This window comes from Patagioenas fasciata, chromosome 8 (assembly GCF_037038585.1).
Source record: "Patagioenas fasciata isolate bPatFas1 chromosome 8, bPatFas1.hap1, whole genome shotgun sequence".
In the NCBI taxonomy this organism is placed as follows: domain Eukaryota; kingdom Metazoa; phylum Chordata; class Aves; order Columbiformes; family Columbidae; genus Patagioenas; species Patagioenas fasciata.
Window position 1 is genome coordinate 38,485,309 of NC_092527.1, and position 22,189 is coordinate 38,507,497.

The window sequence follows — 22,189 nt, forward strand, 5'->3', positions numbered from 1 at the left end:
GAATCTGGTCATGTCCTGCCCCAGCTCAGGATCACACCATCACAGGATGGCTCAGGTCTCACCAAATTACAGACCTGACTGTGAGGTTTGGGTTTATGTGTCCCATGGATCCCTTTGGGTAGGGGTGACTCCTGTCAAGCTCTTCGTTGTAGGCAAATACTGCTCACTAGCCTACTGTTCCCTGCCTGAAGCTCCTGGTACTGCCAGGTGGACTCCCCTGAGTCACTGATCACAGTAAGGTGTCAAGAGACTGAGGGGCCTGACAAGCTCGTGCCCCTGCTCAGAATCACAGAATCAGAGGATGGCTGAGATAGGAAGGGACATCTGGAGCACATGTGGTTGTACCCCCTGGCTAAAGCAGTGTCACCTAGAGCTGTCTGCCCAAGTCCATGTCCAGATGGCTTTTGTCTTTCTCCAGGGATGGAGAATTCACCACCTCTTTGGCAAACTGTGTGCATGCTCAGTCATCCTCATAGTGAAAAAAGAATTCCTGATGTTCCAAGGGAACCTCCTCTTTTTCAGTTTGTGCCCAGCACCACTTATCCCATCGCTGGGCACCACTGGAAAGAACCTGGCTTTTGGAAAGAGTTGACTGCCAGCAGGTTGTTCCTCTTAGGCCAAATGGTGCTCATTCACCTGCTGATTTCTCCCTGCAGCACCAGGGAGCTCCAGCTCTACTCACTCCTGGTCCTTGACCGCATTTCAGTCCAGAGGGATTAAGAGATCAGGTTATCTGCTGCCCCAGGTGTATCACTGGACAGACAGGTCCCAGTGATGGGGTGACTGCCTGTACCAAGCACAACCTGTGCTGTGGGCTGGGGGGATGCAGGGATGAAGCTTCAGTTGCAACCATGTGCATGGGAGGGAGGGTCTCTGTGGGTCTGTCGCAGAGCCTCCTTGCTGGTGACCATGCCCTTCTCCAGCAGCTTCTGGGATATCTCAAGAGCTCTCTGCCTGTCCCTGAGCTTTGCTCCTTTCCACAGGGAACAACTCCTGCGGCGGCTTGCTTCAGGGTTTGTCTGGCTCATTCCAGAGCCCTGGCTACCCCAACACCTACCCCAATAACGCCCGCTGTGTGTGGACCATCCAGCTGCCAGAGCCCAATCTCAGAGTGGAGCTCCAGTTCTTGGATGTTGAGTGAGTCTGGCAGGGTTGCAGCTGTGGTGTGGGCAGGGTGCCCAGTGCCAGCTGCAGGTTCAGGGGCAGATTCATCCCCATCACAGGGCATTGTCCACCTCTGCCTGAGTGCTGGGGTCAGACCAGGAATGGGGTTGGGATGCTGGAGCCCTGCAGCTCCCTGCAGCTCCTCATGGTCCTCATGCTCAGAGGTGGCACAGCCTGTGGTGCTGACAGACCCTCCTCTCCCTCCACAGGCTGGAAGGCACCATCTGCCAATTTGACACCATCGAGGTCTACGACGGCAGGTCCACAGACAGCCCACTCCTCGGCTCTGTTTGCAGTAACAATAATCTTGTCTTCTACTCAGCTGGGCCCCAGTTGACTGTCCTGTTTCAGACTGATAGCACCACTCCCGCAAGAGGTTTTGAAGCCTCCTACCAGTCGTTTCTTGCTTCCAACAGCACCCCAGGTAATATACCAGCTGTCCTTTTCTCCTTACTGAGGCAGAAACACAAACTCTCCCTGAAGGGCTTTCTGAGGGGTCCTGGTACCACTGGGCATCTGGTACTTCTGGTCCCACAGAAAAGTGTTTTATTTTTGGGTGTCATTTTGTGCAGAATTGCACCCAGACTGCTACCAGAAGGCTGTTTCTTTACCTCATGTCAGTGACCAGGCTTTCTCCTCCACCACACAGTTTTGCTATAGAACCATCATTGATTTTTCTGACCTTTATTGCAGACAGAGGAGTTGCTTCTACATGGCACCCTCTCTGCTATATCTGCAAAGACCAGTATTCCTGCTCATAGTTATTACTTGTCTTCCCAAACGAAAGAGTGCCGATGACAGTGTAGTGAACTTCTTTTTGCAGTTGAGGAGTTGTGGAGGAGCAAACGAGGCTGCTGGTCTCTGCCTGCAGCCCCACGGAGCTCCAGCTCCATTTCTGCCTTGTTGTTGAACTAAGATAGGGCCTGGTTGAGGCTGAAGGTTCTGGTTATTTCCTTCTTCAGCTCATGATGACACAATCACAGGATTGCTGAGGATGGAAGGGACCCACTGGAGTCCATGTGGTCATAGGTCCTGGCAGAAAGGTCCTAGCAATGGGGTGACTGCCCATGCCAAGCACAACCTGTGCCGTGGGCTGGGGGGATGCAGGGATGAGGCTTCAAGTGCAGCCGAGGGACGGTCTGTGTGGGTCTGTGGCAGAGCCTCCATGCTGGTGGCCTTGTCCTGCTCAGACAACTTCTGGTGATGAGATTTCAAGACTTCTCTGCCCATCCCTGGGCTCTGCTCCTTTCCACAGGGAACAACTCCTGCGGTGGCCTGCTTCAAGGTTTGTCTGGCTCATTCCAGAGCCCTGGCTACCCCAACACCTACCCCAATGGGGCCCGCTGTCTGTGGCACATCCAGCTGCCAGAGCCGAATCTCAGAGTGGAGCTCCAGTTCTTGGATGTTGAGTGAGTCCAGCAGGGTGGCAGCTGTGGTGTGCGCAGGATGCCCAGTGCCGCCAGTGGGGTCAGGAGTGTCTTCATCCCCATCACGGGGCCTTGGCCACCTCTGCCTGAGTGCCTGAGCCAGGCCAGGGATGGGGTTGGGATGCTGGAGCCCTGCAGCTCCTGCTGGTCCTTGTGCTCGGAGGTAGCATTGCCTGCGGTGCTGACAGACCCTCCTCTCCCTTCGCAGGCTGGAAGGCACCTCCTGCCGGTATGATGCCATCGAGATCTATGATGGCGGGTCCATAGATGGCACATTCCTCGGTTCCGTTTGCAGTAACGACCACAGTGTCTTCAATTCATCGGGGCCCCAGCTGACCGTCCTGTTTCACACTGACAGCAGTGTCACGCTCAGAGGCTTTGAGGCTTCCTATAGTTCATTTCCTGCATCCAACAGCAGCACAGGTAAGATCCCATCTGTCCTTCACTCTTGGCTGTGACAAAAGCACAAACTCTTCCTGAAGGGCCTTCTGGTGGGTCCTAGCACCCTCTGGGCATCCAGACCCTCTGGCTCCTCCAACACATCGTGGTTTAACCCAAGTTAGCAATTCAAAATCAAGATAGCTGCTCTCTCACTTTCCCCTCTCTCCACCTCTGAATAGGTGAGAGATTTGAAAGGGTAGGGAGAAACTCGTGGTTTGAAATAAACATAGTTTAATAAATTAACAAAATATTACTAATGTACTACTACTATATATAAATGAAAATAGAATATAAAAGAAAATACTAAATACACTTCCTCATGAACTCTCTCTGTATCAAGCAGCCAGTCTCAGGAAGAGAACACCCTTGTCCCGAACAGCCGATCATGGAGACAGAAGAGAGAAAGAGGCAGAAAAGCCTAGAGGCCACTTCAAAATTTCAGGATGGCAAAAGGCCGTACCAAAAGAACTCCCAAATAGAGCTGAACCAAAACAGAGCAGAAGCAGGAACGAGTCTCCGTCTCTCCCTCCCACTAGCCGGAAAATCCCACCTCTCCATGAATATGAAGCGTGATGCTAACCACATGGAATATATCTCATTGATCAGCCTGGATGTCAGTCAAGGTTTGCCCCACTCATGCCCCCCTTCCTCACTGCCTCATACCTGTGGGCAGAGTGCTCAGATAGACCTTGGCTTCCCGACAGCAACAAATAAAAACATTAATTCTATCCTGGGATGTTATCTTCTTGTTCTCAAGCTAAATCCCAACAATGACTGCACTAGCTTTGAAAAAGAACAATTTCTAACTGCATGAAGAAAATTAACTCACTTTCATTCAAACCAGCACATTGCACCCTTTATTCCATACCATTTACTGCATGTTTAGACCTTATCAATGCATTCTAATGAATTATTACTACTATATATAATACTTATGTACATATGCACATACATACTTATATATACAGAGACAAAATTCATCATTCCCTTAGTCTGTGACTTTGAGCTTCATTTATCACAACAGCCTCCCAGGGCAGGAAAGATGTTTTATCTAGTGCAGCTCATATCCACAGTTTTTCAATTAAAGATGATGCCAGGCACCACTTTTTAAAGCCAGCTCTGGTTTCATTACCACTGCATTAATCTGAAAGTCACTTATTGAACACAGTATGGTATATAGCATCATGTAGCAATTAACACCATGCAGTTCAATATTTATTGTCACCCAGAATCAAATCCCCGTGAGGTACACATTGAACTTCTCCATCCTTCAGTATTACCCACCAAGTGCTTCCAGGTCCTTGGGTATAAACCTTTTCGTGAATGGATTTACCTTCACCTGAGGTAGGAGTAACCTAAACTGCCTTCCCTAACTTATTTTTTGCGTGCACTGCAGGGAGTTTATCCCTTTCTACAGTACTTAGAAGTTCTGATTGGGCAGACCTGGCTCAATTGAAGGATCCTCTAGTGCTGACCAACCAAGTGTCTTTTGCTAAATATGAATCCCAATTTTTGGAGGTTCCACCACCCATTGTCCTTAGTATGTCCATTGTACTTTAACAGTCCATTGTACTTTTCAATTTTCCCAGAAGTTTGTGCAAGATAGGGGATGTGATATGTTATGCTCTTTGGCCCAAGTGTCTCTAAGCCTGTTTTTTGAAATGAGTCCCATTGTCTGACTTGATTCTTTCTGGCATGCTGTGTTGCTATAGAACTTGCTTTTCAAGGCCCAAGATAGTATTCCGGGCTGTAGCGTGGGGTATGGCATATGTTTCCAGCCATCTGGTAGTTGCTTCCACCATTGTAAGTACATAGTGTTTACCTTGGCAGATTTGTGGAAGTGTAATATAATCAGTCTACCAAGCCCCTCCATATTTGTATTTTAAGCATTGCCCTCCATACCATACAGGCTTTAACTGTCTGGCTTGTTTGATTTCAGCACAGGTTTCATGCTCATGGATAACCTGTGAAATAGTATCTATAGTCAAGTCCACCCCTCGATCACGAGCCCATTTGTATGTTTCATCTCTTCCTTGATGACCTGAAGCATCATGGACCCACCAAACTAGAAAAAGTTCACCTTTGTGTTGCCAGTCCAAATCAACCTCACCTACTTTAATCTGAGTAGCCTGATCCACTTACTGGCTGTTTTGGTGTTCTTCAGCGGCTTGACTTTTAGGCATATGAGTGTATTCTTACAGGCAGGTTCTCTGACGTGCCACAAAGCAGCAGCCCAGATGTGTTCACCTGCCAGTTGCTCCTCTTGCATTGTTGTAACCGTCCCCACAAGGTATTTGCCACCATCCGTGAGTCAGTGTAGAAATAAAGTACTGGCCACTTTTCCTGTTCAGCAACATCTAAAGCCGGCTGGATGGCTTTCACCTCTGTGAACAGACTTGATTCACCTTGTCCCTCAGTGGCTTTTGTGATCCATCGTATGGGAATCCACACAACACCTTCCCACTTCTGATGCTTTCCTACAAGATGACAGGATCCAGCAGTTAACAGAGCGTATTGCTTCTCATTCTCTGGTAGTTTATTATGTGGTGGAGCTTCTTCAGCACGTGTCACTTCCCCCTCATCTGACAGCATTCCAAAGTCTTTACCTTCTGGGCAGTCTGTCATCACTTCTAAAATTCCCTGGATGACTGGGACTCCCTGTTTGAGCTCCTTATGTAATCAGTGCAATCCGCTTACTCCATGTAATGTTGGTTGCATGCCTTTTCCAACCTAAATAATTCTATGAGTCTATGATTTTATGATCTCTAGGAAACCAGGGCTCCATCATGTGTAGTAGTTACTTGGGAAGACAAATGCCATCACTCTGAATATAACTCCTCCCTTCTTCTTCTCCCAGCTTTACATGCTGAGCATGGCATCATGTGGGATGGAATATCAATAGCAATATGTATTGTGGATGGTACATGCTGGACTGAGACACTGGGAGATCCTCATTTGCCAAGCCATCAGTAGGCAGCTTCTAGAAAGATCTTTGAAGAAGCTGGTGCCTTGCGGAAGTGCTGTGCTTCCTTGTCCCCTGCCTGCATGAGCCAGGCTGTTCTCCTGCTGCACCTTTGATCATGGCACGAGATAAGGCGTAGCACAGACAGAGCATGATGCTTCCTGCTGTGGAGCACATCTCATGGGAGCCCTTATTGAAGAGAAGCTTTGCTTTGATGTGTCTGGAAAGTGCCTTTTTATCCTTAGCGCTGGATCATGTGTGATCAAGGCCGGTCCTGGACTGTGGCCAAGGCAGGTGGAAATGGACTTCAATGGCTATTCTCAGGGCAGCTCCACCCGAGTCAACAGACCTTTGGTACCTCTATTGCAACATTTAAAAGCTTATGATGCCAGAGATAGCAAAGCTCTGCCTTTTACTATTCCTAAGGCTAACCTGGTTAGGTGTAACTGGAGCTGTGAATGGGCAAACTGAGCTACTGCTACCGCTTCTGGTGTTGGAACATATTCAAAGCTTCCTAAGAGGAAAAAGCCTACATCAGACTTCAATGCCCTTTGACTTAACACTGTGATAATGTAATTGCATAGAGCCGGGGAAAAATTTTCAGTGGAAGGTTTCCGAAGAAGGAAGAGCTAAAAGAAAATATAGATTGAGGACTGAAGTGGATGAAAGTTCAGTGATTCACAAGTACTTAATGCTTAAGACCAAAGTATATGCAGTAGCTAAAGAGCTATAATAAATTTCTGTTATCATGAAACTCCAACCTCCATAATTGCAGCAAAATCCCAAATGCCCCTGTAATTTCCCCCTTTATTAAGTACTGGTGAATGAATAAAAAGTACATGAGCATCACTATAGCAATATTTGCAGGGTCATATTTGCACTAAGGTCTGAAGTTTTCCCCACCATTTCTTGGTTGTATAAGGTGAGTCTCCCCCATCTATATGTCAAATCTCAAATTTTAGGTCAAAGGGTATAGTGGTTAAAGTGCTTGTAATAAATACCGATAACGGTTCTTAGCAACTAACACATCTCACATTTTCTTTCCTAATCATTCTTTCCTTCCTAATTCTTGTTTGAAAAGGCTTGTGCTAGCATCTATTTCTCTTTCAAGGCTTTTTGTCAGTTCAGTAAAAGCCTTGATTATTACTATTCTTAGCTCAGGTTCTTGGTTCAAAACTACAACAATATTCTTACACTGTAGGGTGACAGCTACAAAGGGCACAATGGAATAAGTCAATGGCTATTGTCTTTTTCTTTTTTTAAGGGATTACTCATGCATTCTTATGACAAGACAGAGTAGCTTCATTGTTTTCTTGTATTCACGTGAACCAGGGAACACCAAACCCAAAGGCAATCGCAGAGCAGTAAAATCCCCAGGGAAAAAAATACAGGTCATAGAGGGGATGAGAAGTATGACATTCTTATAACAGATAACTCACAAACATAACGCAGAATCTTTTTTGGAGTATTTTAAACATTTCTATAGACCTGCACTGTTCTTGTATCATATTTGTTGAGTTTACAATCATTTTAATAACTCTGAATGTCAAAGCTGTAAGAAGATATTATATATCACCTAACTATAAGGAGTCTCCAACACCTTCCCCCTCCCACACAATTTTTTCTTCTGTGTTGTTTGTTGGTTGGTTGGTTGGTTTTTTTTGTTTGTTTGATGTGGGTTTTTTAGACAAATAGATCAATACACAATTCCTCTTATCTAACAGTTTGCAAGGTCTGAAGTGACTGAATCAGGCAGCTAAGCCTTGCCCAGCCTTCTCAGCAGGCTGTGAGCACTTGGGTGGTCAGTTAATTCAGCTGGTGCCATGCATTGTGCTTTGACCAACTTCTGGCTCTCTTCTTTATACTCACACTTCACTCTTATTTATGTGAAGACAAGCACAGGCTGGAGAGCTCATTCCTTGCCCAGACCACCTGAGAACATTCTTGTGTTTTTTCTTCATGCTAAAGAACAAAACCCACTGCTTGGTGTTGGTATGGTCATGTCCCGGGTGTGCCAGGCTCTGTAGAAAGGTATAGCACGGTCTGCTTTGGACTTTGGGAGTTTTCCAATGTGTAGGTTGAGGTGTGACGCCCTTGGTATGCACACTCATTGGGAAATTTATAAGCTGAGGTCACCAGTTGAGCAGTAAACATTTCAATAAATATCTTCAGAATGGATTTTGAGAAGCGCATTGGAGGTCTGATCTTGCAGAGGTTAAGGCAAACATTTAATTACCTCACTAATTTCCAAAGATTTTGGGAAACTATTCATAATGAAAAGGTCATGCATGTACCTTATTTAAACATTTGCAAAGTTTTGTTGCTAATTCAAATATGCAATGTTAATGACCTGTCTTGCCTCCCAGTTAAATGTCGGTACATAGTGCAATATCTAGTACAACAATATACATGTAAAATTGACTTCATCTAGAGTGACAAAATTCACTAAATTCTTTTCCCTGTCTACAAAAATATGCTTCAGAAATATGGTATTGTTGTCAGTTGTGAGAACAAAGAGAAAAATATGGAGGGTAGCTAAAATGAGACATCCAAACACATTCTTTAAAGGAGACGGAATGGTTAAAAGCATTTAGGCAAAATGGTACGTTTAGCTTTCCATGATGACTATGCTGTTTATCACTTTCTATCAGCTGTAAAGATGCATAAAAACTGAGTAACACATTGTAAGTGGATTGGTGTTGGGAAATAATCACTGTGAAACTGCCAAACAATTGACTTCTGTGTCTTATACTGATGTAATCTCTCACATAGAAAGAACTACATATTGCTTCCTTATATACTTTCCTTCGCTTTATACATAAATCACCTGGCCCACTCCTGCAGTACAACACCTCTGATGGACTCTGTTTTGAGACCAGGTGGCTTTTCATGCATTTATGTATTTTTGCACATGAAGCAATTACTTTATTTAAACAATTCTGTTGGCAACTAGCAGCATAATTTCCTTCCTACTGGTCCTTCTCCTGGTTTGAAGGCAAGAGCAAGGAGTGAAGGGGGAACTTCCAACCGAAGAGAGTTGGAAGTCTTGGAGCCAAGTGGTCTTCTCAGTTCACACCTTCTCTTTCAGCAGCCAGCTGCTTCACTCCCACATCTGGTACATTTTATCTCAGCTAAGCTTAGAAAGGAAGCCGGCCTTGGTCGAAGACTAAAAATCACTCAACTAGAAATGCTTCAAAGAACTAAGGATGGTTTGAATAGAAAAGTATAATAAGAGGTTGGAAAGCAAAAGCCAGGATTGAGGATCAGATCTAAATGGTGGGAAAGTATGCAGCACTTGGTAGGTGTTGACACCTCTTCCATGATTTATTCTGTATTTCCCAGGCCCAATGGGGAAGGTGCAAGCAGAGCAGGGCATAGAAATTAGAGATCTACAGAAGAATTTAAATAAAATAGGGGAGTGGCCAATGAGAAAGCACATGCAACAAAACTGTAAAAGAGATGAAAATAGCATGAAATGGGTGACTATTAAAATTAGGAGGCAATTGCTAGGTAGAGTAACAGAGGCAAGATTGGATTGTTGGTTTAGCCACGAACAAAACAAGCTGTGTGGTTTGCCACTGGAGCTGGTAATGCGCTGCTTGAAATTTTTATGGAAAGGTACTTATGAATTTAGCAGAATATATGTTCATCTTCCTGTATGTATACTATTTATTATAACAAGAAGCGTAAACATATCTATACAAGGATTAAGGGCATATATTCAGCTCTGCATACCAGATAGGGCAGTCAACTACCTTGCTGAACAGCAGCTGCTATATAGGCATATGCAGAATAATATAGGTGCCCGAAACACCCAGCTTCAAGAAAATCATCAAAAGGCTGTATACAGTCTGTCTATTTCTGCCTGATTAAGTCTTAACAATGGAAGAAAAATCACACGTTATCAAATATGGCTGTAGTCAGATTTGAAATGCGAATGTGCTGAGACCCAGAGTAACAATGAGGGTACATAGAATCTAAAACTTGGCTATTGACATTGCTGCTACAGAGAGATTAAAAATGTACAGTATTTGAGGAATGGGACATTGCTGCAAACTCTTGATTTGAAATTTCTTTACCTTCCAGATGTTTTTGTGGATATGAGAGCCTACCCAGCAGGACACTATTGAAATAACAGACCTGAGTACAGATGGTGTACAGATTTATTTCACCTGTATATTGCTTTTCATAATCCTGGTGTTTTTTTTGTTTTGTTTTGTTTTTGCTACTTTCTTAGACTCACAACTGATCTTTTCTTCTGTTTCAGGGATAAAGAAAAGCAGGCTAAGAATAAAAGTCTGTGAAATATTGGGTGGTCTCCTGATGGGGTATTGACCATCTGTGTACATCATGAGATGAATGGGAACGTATCTAAGAACTTCAGTCCTGCAGAGTGTTCCTGGGCAGATACAATGGATCAGTGTGAAGACTGATGTGTTCAATCTCCCTCCTGCAAGAAGCACATGGCAGAAAACCAATACATGCATCTAGAACCCAGCATGTTACGGTAAGTAAAATGTTTTATCTTTTTTATTTCTCAAACTAAAAGAAAATGATTGATCAAGGGACATGGCAGAGATTTCTAGTCTTCAACAGCTCTAATTGCTACTAAAAATGACAACTGTGTTTGAAAAATTCAGTCATTTTGTAGTTTGGACCTGCATTTTTAATTGAAATTGCATTAAAAATATGTGGTTTGTTTTGGGTTTTGTTTGTTTGTTTGTTTTGTTTTTGTTTTTCTTTCTTTTTAACTCCAAGTATAACAATACAATTTAGTGAACACTTGTTCTAGTGGACAGCTGACCTCTGATAGAATATATCATGAGACAGCTGTGGTTTGATTTTCTTGGACAAACTTCTTTAGGTTTTGTGTGCCTGAAATCTTTCATATTGTGGTAAGACAAATTCGATCCCATGTATTGTGTGTCAGTGATCCACAGTCAAGGGCCAATGCAACAGTTTCGATTTCCTACTGTTGTGAGAACAACAACAGACTGCTGATACACTATCAGGAATGCAGCCTCATACGTCAGGTTCTTTACAGTTTTTTTTATGGTATTTTATTTTGTGGCAAGCTTCCTGTTGCTCTGCTGTCTGTACATGCAATAGCAAGGAGCAATAATCTAAGGTGTATTTTGTACAGAGGACACTGGCACTTCCGCAGCTGCAAATCAAAGGTATCTGTTATCAAAGCTGTAGACATAGGTCTTCATACAAGTTAAAGAACATTTACTGGAAATATCAGAAATGAACCAGGAAGCTGGCACTGGTGAATCCTGGCAAGAATGCTGACAGTCAAGTTTTTGTTAAAGAACCATGCTAGCAGATTTAATTGTGGATAAATTTAACCACAGTGCATTCAGTCCTCCTCTGTTCCTGAATCTCCTCAATGTCATCCATAAATGTTCTATTCATGGTGTCACAGACCAGCTCAGGCTGGATGTTCTGGGAATCCTCTAGTCCATCCCCTTGCTCAGAGCAGGTTCGAAGAAAGCAGGTTGCTCAAGACTGTATCCAGTTGTGTTTGAATATCTTGAAGAATGAAGGAACCTATAACCTCACTGGGCAACCTGTTCCACTGCTTGACTACCCTCATTCTTCTTTCTTATGCTTAAATGGAATTTACTTCAGCTAATGCCCATTGCTTCTCATCCTGCCATCAGGCACCACTGAGAAGAGTCTGGCTCTGTCATTACTCCATCCCATCAGGTATTTGCACACATTGATGAGATCCCCCTGAGCCTTCTCTTCTCTGGGCCTCTCCTCCTATGAGAGATGCTCCAGTCCCTTAATCATCTCGGTGGCCCTTTGCAGACTTGGTCTGTTATGTTCATGTCTCTCTTGTACTGGGGAGCCCAGAACTGGAACTTACACCCCAGATGTGTCTCACCAGTGCTGAGTAGAGGGGAAGGATCACCTCCCTTGACCTGCTGGCAATGTTCCTCTGAACACCGGGATGCCACAGGCACATTGCTGGCTCATGACAAATTTGTTCCCCAGGACCCCCCAGTTCTTTGCTGCAAAACTGCTTTCCAGCTGCTTGGGTTCCTTGGTCTACACAAAGACCTTATTTTTCAAGAGTTTAGAGTCAGGATTATAACCCTGTAGCCCCTTCCCAATGACAGTGTGTGATAACTCCACTGAACATGGTATTGTTTTTGCTTTTGTCAGGAAGTCAGGAGCAGTAGAGCTGTGAATAGCAATGTTCAGGCTTACACTTCTTTATTAACATATCAATACAATCAGTTGTATTCACCATTGTCCTCCAGTTTGTTTGCTCTTCTCAACAACTGCTCTGACAGTTACTGATTCCGTTTCTGGACTCTGGCCTTTTGTCATTCCTTCCTCTACTCTAGCACTGTGAACATTTGCAGGAAGAGGACTCCTTTGTCCCTGTGTCTCAAGATCTATAATGTGCTTTTCTGCAAGAGAAAGGTTGGAATACACCAGCAGGGATCATGAGCTATGTCAGCTACTGTGGTTTGGTTGATGTTTGTCAGATAGGTACAGCCTAGATGAAGTGTAATGAATAGATAATAGACCAATAATTGTCTGGTTTCTAATTGGCCTACATTTCACCTCATCAGATGAGGAGAAACAGTAGAAATGCAATATAGTGACTCCAACAAATATATTAGCAGGACAGGATTATGGGCGGTTGTGCCTGAAATTATCACTAAGACTTCACATAGACCAACTGAGAAAATAATTTCAACAGGATTTTTGATTTTACTTCAACCTATATTTCTTTCCCTTTGTATAAACTTCATGATTCAAAGGACTGAAGGAAGTCTTGTTGGCAAACTCAGCTAAGGAGCATAGCAGTAAATTGTGGGAAGGGATTGGTCAACCAGAGAAAGCTGGTCCCAGAGGAGGTCCACTTAGAGTATGTTACAAATTGCTGGTGTTAATCTACTTGATACTTGACATAATCCCATTTGTGATGTGCTGTTTGTGTACAAGCAGCAGGGAAACAAGCCTGTAATTTCAAGTGGAAAGCATCAGAAATATAAACATTGATGAGACCAGGGCTCTCTGCTGAAGGATTTATCAGAAAGCCTGCTGTGAATTTGCTGCTTCACCTTGCAATGCATTACAGTCTGATTAATTAAGTCATTAGTTACAAGCGACAAATAAAATTGGGATGATGGGGGTGAATAAACATGTAGGTTCACAAGTCTGGTTCCAAAGGTAATGCTGGGCCTGCACATATTGTTAAGATAATTTATAATAAGGGCAATAGCACTAATTATCTATAACATGGGAATTTTAGTGTTCATATGTAATAATTCTGTAAAGAACAGCCAGTCATAAAGATATTACTTAAGAAATAAGATACAACATGAGCCAGACTGACCTTGGGAGCCTCACCCTTTTACAGGTGCAGAGTATAAATTCTGATGCTTTGCCTTATTAGCATCTCTTAGCAAGATGGGTACCACCAAGATCTGGCTGTGGTTATTCCTCCTAAATACAGCACTCCTGGATGCCACCTCAGGTAAGTCACTCTCAAATCTCTTCCAAAAACTGTAGGAAAAAGGGAGATGTCTTGCTCCTCCATACTGCTTCCATATATGTAATTTACATGCCAGTATAATCAACTTTGTGCAAAGATTAGAAGACAGAATGAAATTAGATAATGTGTTGTTGTCTAATTAAAAATATGAACCAATCAGTATTGTGTTTAACTATTAATCATGTTGAAGTAAATTTAGTGCAGCGAAAATAATATTACTCTGTTTTGCAGTAGTGTCTTGCATAGTTTAAATGAACAAAAAAACCTACCAGGAAAATACTACTGAAGAACCTTTTTTCTATAAATCTGTAGGATTCAGCATGAAATTAAGATGGAATACGGTTTCTTTGGCTGCAATGCATATAAGCTTAAAAAGACTTCAAATTCAACTTTGCATATGCACATGGAACCATTCAATACCTATTTAACTTTATATAATTTAATGGAAGCACACTAGTAGGACACAGTTGCTACCCTGTATGGTATCATGAAGTCCCAGAGTTGTGCATTTTGCTCACAGTTGCACCCTTGAGACCTTCAGGCACATGGAAGAGAAACCTGGAGACTGTAACAATCTGGCCTGCACATTTAGACATGCAAATCAAAACAGTGTTGGATTTTCTCAGAAACCAATATTCAGCATCACTGAGGACTTTCTTAAAACTGTTGATATTTTACAGGGATTAATTCTTGGATTTGTTATTCCCAGCAAACACAGGGCTTTATACATCACTGCTTAAAGAAAAGCACCTTACTTGGGGAGGGTTGAGGTGAACACTGGGGGGTTTTGTTTGTTTTAAATCAAGCTGTGCAATTTTGAAAGATGCACAAACCATTACTTACTGAAAGTTACCCTGGTTTTCCAAAATGTTTCCCCTGTTAAAGACTATATATTTGACTTGCAATGCCTAATAGAATTTGCATTACCCAGCCTGGAAGTTAGGGAGAAATTTACACGGTGATCACAGTTTGCTCTTCATTTTATGCTAAACTTCACTATCAGTCTCACTGTATAAAGTTACTTTTTGAAAGTGTAGGAATTACTGAGTATATTTTGTGTGCTACTCAAAATAAAAAAGGCTTGAGAAATACACACCACTTCTAAAATGCTGTATCAGACCATGGATCATGGCTAAGCATGTCATTATTTTTATGTGAAAATCATCAATACATTTTTCCTGCTAGACATGGAATGAATAACCTATGTGAGTTTTCTTTATGCTTGTTTTACATGTTTTTCGCCATGCATTTAAGTTTACAGAAAAAAAAAAAGCAGATAAACAACCTATGTTCCACAATTAAAATACCATGGATATTTCAAATTAGAATCACAGATCTAAGAAAGTACCACAAATTTTCTTCATTACTCCCACCCAGTCACATCTTTCTGTAAACTTTGACTGGTTTTTTGACTATGATGACAATAAGTCTGTGCAATACTTGGTTTATTTAGCTCCCAGCACCTTCTGTGCATTATTGCTAGCAAATACATGCTAAGGATTACCACAGAAAAATCAGATATTAGTCAAAAATCCAAACTAGTTTCTTTAGTCTGACAGAACATTGATCCAAACCTGCATGTATGAAAAATTGGTTTGCTAGATGGCAGACTGGCCTTCGATTGTCTGTGCACAGTCTTTTATTAATTGAAAAGTTAATTGTGGGAGGTTACTAAGCCCTTATGGGCCATGGGTGTCATTACCCAGAGACTTTGTGCCACAGGTTTAGTGAAAAAAGAGCAAACTTTGCTGTGATGTTTGTACGATGTTTTGTAGGATATTCTCTCATGGAGATTGAATTTATGGTGCAGCCCTGCCCTCCCCTCTGGCTTCAGATTATTTTAACCACATTCAATTGAGTTTGACAGAAGGGAACTACTTTAAACTTCGATTAAATGTTTTAACATTACACACACATGCAAAATACCATTTCTGACAGTCAGGTCAACCATCACTTGTTCTTCTCCAATATATAAGTGTTTCTATATATATTTTCAAGGCCAAATGAATTACTCACACACTTATGCGTGCATACAATGCATAGGCTCTGCCCCTTGATTTTCATAATCCTAAGACTGGTAAGACAGACAAGTCTAGCAAATGTTAATAGCAAAGATTTATCCTTACCAGTTTAATAAAGAAGTTGTAAAAATGTATTACTTCTGTGTCCTAGAGCAATGGATGCCTTTATATCCTCAGTGTAAGTATATCACTGGGCGAAATATGCAACACATCCTTTTTTGTAAAATTCCATTTTCAACAACCCCCCACACACACCTCTCTTGTCTGTCTTGTCCAAAGCTGTGGGCCTCAATCTGCTATTGTGCTAGTCACCACGGTGAATGAGTTTATCTCCTTGGAAACAAGTTCCTCACTACTGTTTTGGTTTTAATTTGTGAAACAGTTGCATAAAGGGACATTAAGGGATCTGGAAGGCATCCTAGTTTTTAAGATAAAAACTTTCTTACTTGCTTTTTTCTCTTCTACCTTAAACAGTTTCATATCTCAGGACCAAAAGTGCCACCATGCTAATGTCTTGAGTTGTATCTGTGTTTTCATGTTTTCTGTCTATGTGTTACTCTTGGGCTGGACTAGCCAGGGGTCTGAAGCTGCCTGGTGGTAGGTGGGACACATAGGAGCACAGAGCTATGAACCACATGCCCAGGGCACTGGTCTGCCTGTTGTGCCCTTGGTGCCATCGATCTTCTGCCATGAAAACCCAAAGACAGCAAAGCTCCAAGGTGGATTGCACGAGGTCCCAAAAGATGCACCTTTCCGGGGAAACCATAGCTCATCTGCGTTTGTTTACCACTTGCATTGTCCAATTTAACCACTCATTAAAGCAGCCATTTACCACAAGATTCACTGAATTATAGAATCATGGAATCAGAGAATGGTTTGGGTTGGAAAGGACCTTTAGATGACATCTGGTGCAACCCTCCTGTAACGAGGAGTGTCATTGGCAACTAGAGGATGTCTCAGAGCACTGTCTAACCTGTCCTTGAACGTTTCCAGGGATGGGACACGTACAACATATCTAGGCAACCAAGAAATAAGCACTTCATTGCCCGAAGAGAAAAGGTTTTGGAGATGTGTTCAAAGACCGTGTTTTTCTTTCCTCCCACCATGGAAGAATACCTTGCAGAGAACCCCAAGCTCTCCACCATCCATGTGTCTGGGTGGTAGGAATATCCCCATGGCTGGGAGAAAACCTGCCCATGCTCCTTCATACACAAGATCCTCACTTGATTCTTTCTCTTCCTCCACTACAGATGCCACAAGTGTGAAAACTGTTTCCTCACCACTACCTATACCAGAAGACACAAATGTGGCTGCAAGGGCCTTAGTGGTGACTGATCTTCCAGGTGGGTTTGAATTTCTCATGGTTTTTGTAGCTATTGCTCTTCTGGTGGAACCAGTTAGTGGCTCACCTTTGGACTCTTGATCTTACCCTTGGGAGAGCAGACCAAGGGAAATACACAGCCTAATTTAGCAGAGGGTAACAGTCCTGGTGGCCTGGAACTCCTAGAGCATTGCGAATGCCCCAGTGAGTGAAGGTGCTGGGCTGCTAGAAGATTTTCTCATGTGTTCCCTGTCTCTTCCTTTCCAAGGTGCAACCCTGAGCCTGGTGAACGGCAGGAACCAGTGTGAGGGCCGTGTTCAGATTGACTACTACGCGGGCCCGGGCACTGTCTGTGATGACAGCTGGGACCTGAATGATGCCCAGGTCGTGTGCAGGCAACTGGGATGCGGCTCTGCTGTTTCTGCACCCTCAAACGCCTACTTTGGACAAGGCACCGGCACCATCTACCTGGATGATGTGCAGTGCACAGGGAATGAGTCCTCCCTCTTCCATTGCAGCCACAGTGGCTGGGGTGTCCACAACTGTGGCCACAATGAAGATGCTGGTGTTGTGTGCTCAGGTACTGTTGCTTCTCCTTCCTAAATACTGAAATACTTTCCAAAAGTGGCCCTTCTTGGCCATAATTAACTATGTCTTGGAGGCACATTCAAAGATTGTGTTTTTCTTTGCACCCACCGTTGAAGACCATCTTGCAGAGAGCCCCAGGCTCTCCATCTCGCATATGACAGATTGGCATGAATATCCCCAGGGCTAGGAGAAAAACCTGTCCATGTTCCTTCATCCACAAGCTTCTCACTTGCTTCTTTCTCTTCCTGATCTACAGATGTCACAAGCACGACAACTGTTACCACTCCACAAACGACTACGCTAGGTGGGTCTGAATTTTCTTGTTTTGTTTTGTTTTGTTTTTATTTTTTATGGCCACTACTTTTGCTGGGAACAGTTTGTGGCTCAAACGATCAGAGATTGTGTTGTTCCTTGCACCCACCATGAAAGACCACCCTGCAGAGACCCCTAGTCTCTCCATCACCCATGTGTCAAGGTGGCACCAATATCTCCAGGACTCAGAGGAAAAAATCTTTCCATGTTTTTTCATCCACAAGGTCTTCACGTGCTTCTTTCTCTTCCTCCCCTACAGATGACACAAGCATAAGCACAACCACCTTCCCAACAACCATTCCTCCAGGTGAGTCTGAATTTATCTTGGTTTCTGTAGCCACTACTTTTGGTGGAACCAGTTAGTGGTTCACATGCTGGGTCGTCCTCTTGTCCTTGGGAGAACACCAGGACACTTTCCAAAAGTGGCCCTTCTTGGCCACAATTAACTATGTCTTGGAGGCACATTCAAAGATTGTATTTTTCTTTGTGCCCACCATTGAACACCATCCTGCATAGACCCTCAAGCTTTCCATCACCTCTGTGTCAAGGTGGCACCAACATCCCCAGGGCTGGGAAAAAACCTGTCCATGCCTTTTCATCCACAATGTCCTCACTTGCTTGTTTCTCTTCCTCCCCTACAGATGCCATAAGTACAAACCCAACCAGCTTCCCAACGACCATTCTTCCAGGTGGGTCTGAATTTGTCATGGTTTTGGTAGCCCCTACATTTGGTGGAACCAGTTAGTGGCTCACATGCTGGGTCTTGGTCTTCTCCATGGGAGAGCAGACCCAGGGAAATACAAAGCCTATTATAACACAGGGTGGCAGGCCTAGTGGCCTAGAACTCCTAGAGCATTGCCAACACCCCAGTGAGAGAAGGTGCTGGGCCGCTAGAGGATTTTCTCATGTGTTCCCTGTCTCTTCCTTTCCAAGGTGCAACCCTGAGCCTGGTGAATGGCAGGAACCAGTGTGAGGGCCGTGTTCAGATTGACTACTACGCGGGCCCGGGCACTGTCTGTGATGACAGCTGGGACCTGAACGATGCCCAGGTCGTGTGCAGGCAACTGGGATGCGGCTCTGCTGTTTCTGCACCCTCAAATGCCTACTTTGGACAAGGCACCGGCACCATCTACCTGGATGATGTGCAGTGCACAGGGAATGAGTCCTCCCTCTTCCAGTGCAGCCACCGTGGCTGGGGTGTCCACAACTGTGGCCACAATGAAGATGCTGGTGTTGTGTGCTCAGGTACCTTTGCTTCTCCTTCCAAAATACCAGGACACTTTCCAAAAGTGGCCCTTGTTGGCTGCAATTAGCCATGTCTTGGAGGCACAGTCAAAGATCATGCTTCTCTTTGCACCTACCATGGAAGACCATCCTGCAGAGACCCCCAAGCTTTCCATCACCTCTGTGTCAAGGTGGCACCAACATCCCCAGGGCTGGGAAAAAACCTGTCCATGCCTTTTCATCCACAATGTCCTCACTTGCTTGTTTCTCTTCCTCCCCTACAGATGCCATAAGTACAAACCCAACCAGCTTCCCAACGACCATTCTTCCAGGTGGGTCTGAATTTGTCATGGTTTTGGTAGCCAGTACTTTACTGCTACCTGTTTGTGTGTCACACCATCAATTGTTGTGGGTTTTTTTGTGCCCTCTGTGGAAGACCACCCTGCAGAGCTCCCCGTGCTCTCCTTCACTCACATGTCTGGGTGGCATGAATATCCCCATGACTGGGAGAAATTCTGTCCATGCTCCTTCATACACAAGTTCCTCACTTGATTCTTTCTCTTCCTCCTCTATAAATGACACACACATGACCGCTGTTACCACTCCACCAACATCAGGTGTGTCTTGTTATATCACCTTTTGGATTCATTATTTTGGAGGTGTATTTGTTAGTAGTTTGTAATTTGGTGTTGTATCATTTGCACATTGTAATACTTTTTGAAAAAATCATTATTGCACTAACTGTTTAAGTCCTGCATACTACTCCCCTGTGTCTTTCTGATTCTGTCACTGGGGGTGGATTTCAGTCTATGGTGATTTTGTGGGAAAACCTTTCTTCTTTACATTTTATGTTATTTGGTCTAGCTCCTCTTTCATTCTCTCATATACACTTACATGTTAATGCTACCAAATGTTAATAGCAAGGTAGAGGAGGAGTTTTCTCAAGAGATGATCATACCTGCAGCCTGAGTGAGAAGAGCACAACCATTCCATTTCTCTGGAGATTTCATCTCCTGTTGCTATGGCTTGGATACAAAAAAATGTGTTTTCCTTTGATGAGAAATACATCTAAATCTAAGTCAATCACATCTTTTTTTTCTTTTTTTTAGGGAGAAAATACATTTGTGGTGGCTTACTCTTTGATTCCTCTGGAACGTTTCAGAGTCCTTTTTATCCTTCCAATTATCCAGATAATGCGGAGTGTTTGTGGCAAATACAAGTAGTGAATAATTTCCGTATTATGCTCACCTTTGGACGTGTTGAGTAAGCAAACCACTTGTTCCTTGGGCAATAAATGGGTCCCAAATCTCAACTAAACCCACAGTTGCCAAGCACATTTCCAGTGCTTATAAGGGAATTATAAATACTACATGGAAATTGTGTCAGTGCACTATCTTAGTCGATTGTTTGTTTGGCACTTAAAAAACAAAGTTTACCAAATGCATTTTACTATATATTCATGTTTCTTCCTCAGGTTGCAAGGTGGATGCCAGAATGACTATATTGAGATCTATGATGGGCCACCCAACTCTTCTCCTCTGCTTGGAAGAATTTGTTCTGGTTCTTATCTCACATACACATCATCCTCAAATTTTATGTCTGTCAGATTTAACAGTGACTCCAGCTATTCCAGTAGAGGGTTTTATGCTGACTATCACACTTTTCTAGCAGACCAAAATATCAGTAAGTTTCTATTCAGTTTGTAATGCTGTCTTTGCTCAGAAGAATTATACCCTGATTTTATTTTCCAAACTAGTATTTCTTAATGTTGTTGAACAGCTTGTACATGGCTGACATTCCTACTTGAATTTCATAACTGGTTATTGACCAATCACTTTCAGACGATATTTTATTTATTTAAAAAAAATCTTCAAGTATCAAATTAATTGCCTTTAGATGTTTTCTACAAAGGCCAGTCTAAATCCTTATTTCTTCTCATCACATCATTATGTATATATATTTTTTCTACCTTTTCAGCCAGTTTTTGATAGAACCATAGAAATATCGGTTAGAAACGACCTTTGGAGGCTTCCTACCCCAACTATTCAAAGCAGAGCTATTGCCAACAGCAGATCAAGTCCATTATGTCTTTGTCCAGACGGATCTCTAGAAATGTTCCAAGTCACAATTTCTCTGGATGACCTGTTCCAGGACTGGCCTGCAGCCCTAGTGAGAAAGTTTGTCTAACATGCACTCACAACCTCCCCAGGCACAAACAATGGCCATCATCTTTGGCTATGTTGTCTTTGTAACTTCTTTTAAAGAGGCTGCGTGTTGCCAGTCAGTCCCTGGCATCAATCTCACTCTACCAAAGGCCTAACATTCCCTGGGATCATTTCTTTTCATGTCATGGACTCAGTGAACCATCATGGAGATAGTTTCAGGATCTGTTCCCACCCAAGTAATGTTTCTGCAAGCCAGAATGCACAATAGCTTTTGGATTCTTATTCAGGAAAAACTCCCAGTTCTTAGCACTTTTGTGTGAGTGCTGATACACGCTCAAGGTCTCAGTAAAAGCCTACTGCAAGTTATATGTTTTTGTAGGAGAGTAACTTAAGGTCAGCTGAAGTTTGTCAGAGATTGTTGCTTATTTGTATCTAAGTCTAAGGTGTAAAACTAAGTGGTTTGGCTTATGAATCCTCTCCCCTAAGTGGCAGTAGCTATAGCATTTGTTGAAGTTGTAACATGCAAACGTTATCAAGTACCTGAAATGACTAATAATACGTATTTTCTTCCCTAGCCCTTGTGTGCTCACCAAACTATATGCGTGCAGTTGTGGACAGACGCTATGTCCAGTCACAGGGCTACTCAGTGTCAAACATCAGCTTGTCTGACCCTTACTGTAGACCAACAATTACATCAACTGAAGTTATATTCAATGTTCCATACAACAGCTGTGGTACACGTAGACAGGTTGGTGTCAACATATTTTGGAGAGCTCTCCAAGTCTGGGCATGGATATTGAATAGACTCTTGGAAAATTGTCACAAATTGCAAAGGGTGTTGTAGCCCACAGATATTCAAAACACAGAGAAGTAACCTGTGTTTCTGGAGGGAAATATTCGTTAAGCATTCCTAATTATCCTTCCTGTGGTTTAGGTAATCCCTGTATCTGTTTCAGGGCGATGATTTAAAGAAAAAAAGTACAGAGACAGTTAAGTGAACAAACCTATTCAGGAAGTTTGGAACTTTTGAGTATGACATGTTCTTCCT

The 22,189-nt window shown here is 43.2% G+C and overlaps 2 protein-coding genes across 2 annotated transcripts in view; both read left to right on the forward strand.

The window, feature by feature from the left end:
- The window catches only part of LOC136104802 (cubilin-like), a 51,796-nt gene extending 48,155 nt beyond the window's left edge, over window positions 1-3,641 (forward strand). Inside the window, exons 40-44 of the mRNA XM_065844037.2 lie at window positions 984-1,137; window positions 1,374-1,588; window positions 2,420-2,573; window positions 2,800-3,014; window positions 3,376-3,641. Coding sequence (XP_065700109.1) covers window positions 984-1,137; window positions 1,374-1,588; window positions 2,420-2,573; window positions 2,800-3,014; window positions 3,376-3,605 — 968 coding nt within the window. The 3' untranslated portion in view covers window positions 3,606-3,641. The remainder of the gene's footprint in view (window positions 1-983; window positions 1,138-1,373; window positions 1,589-2,419; window positions 2,574-2,799; window positions 3,015-3,375) is intronic.
- Window positions 3,642-13,425: 9,784 nt separating this feature from the next.
- LOC136104803 (scavenger receptor cysteine-rich domain-containing protein DMBT1) overlaps window positions 13,426-22,189 on the forward strand; it is a 79,207-nt gene continuing 70,443 nt past the window's right edge. Inside the window, exons 1-7 of the mRNA XM_071812296.1 lie at window positions 13,426-13,492; window positions 16,782-16,874; window positions 17,058-17,432; window positions 18,686-18,997; window positions 20,086-20,239; window positions 20,583-20,659; window positions 21,750-21,889. Of these exons, the coding sequence (XP_071668397.1) occupies window positions 13,426-13,492; window positions 16,782-16,874; window positions 17,058-17,432; window positions 18,686-18,997; window positions 20,086-20,239; window positions 20,583-20,659; window positions 21,750-21,889 (1,218 nt within the window). The remainder of the gene's footprint in view (window positions 13,493-16,781; window positions 16,875-17,057; window positions 17,433-18,685; window positions 18,998-20,085; window positions 20,240-20,582; window positions 20,660-21,749; window positions 21,890-22,189) is intronic.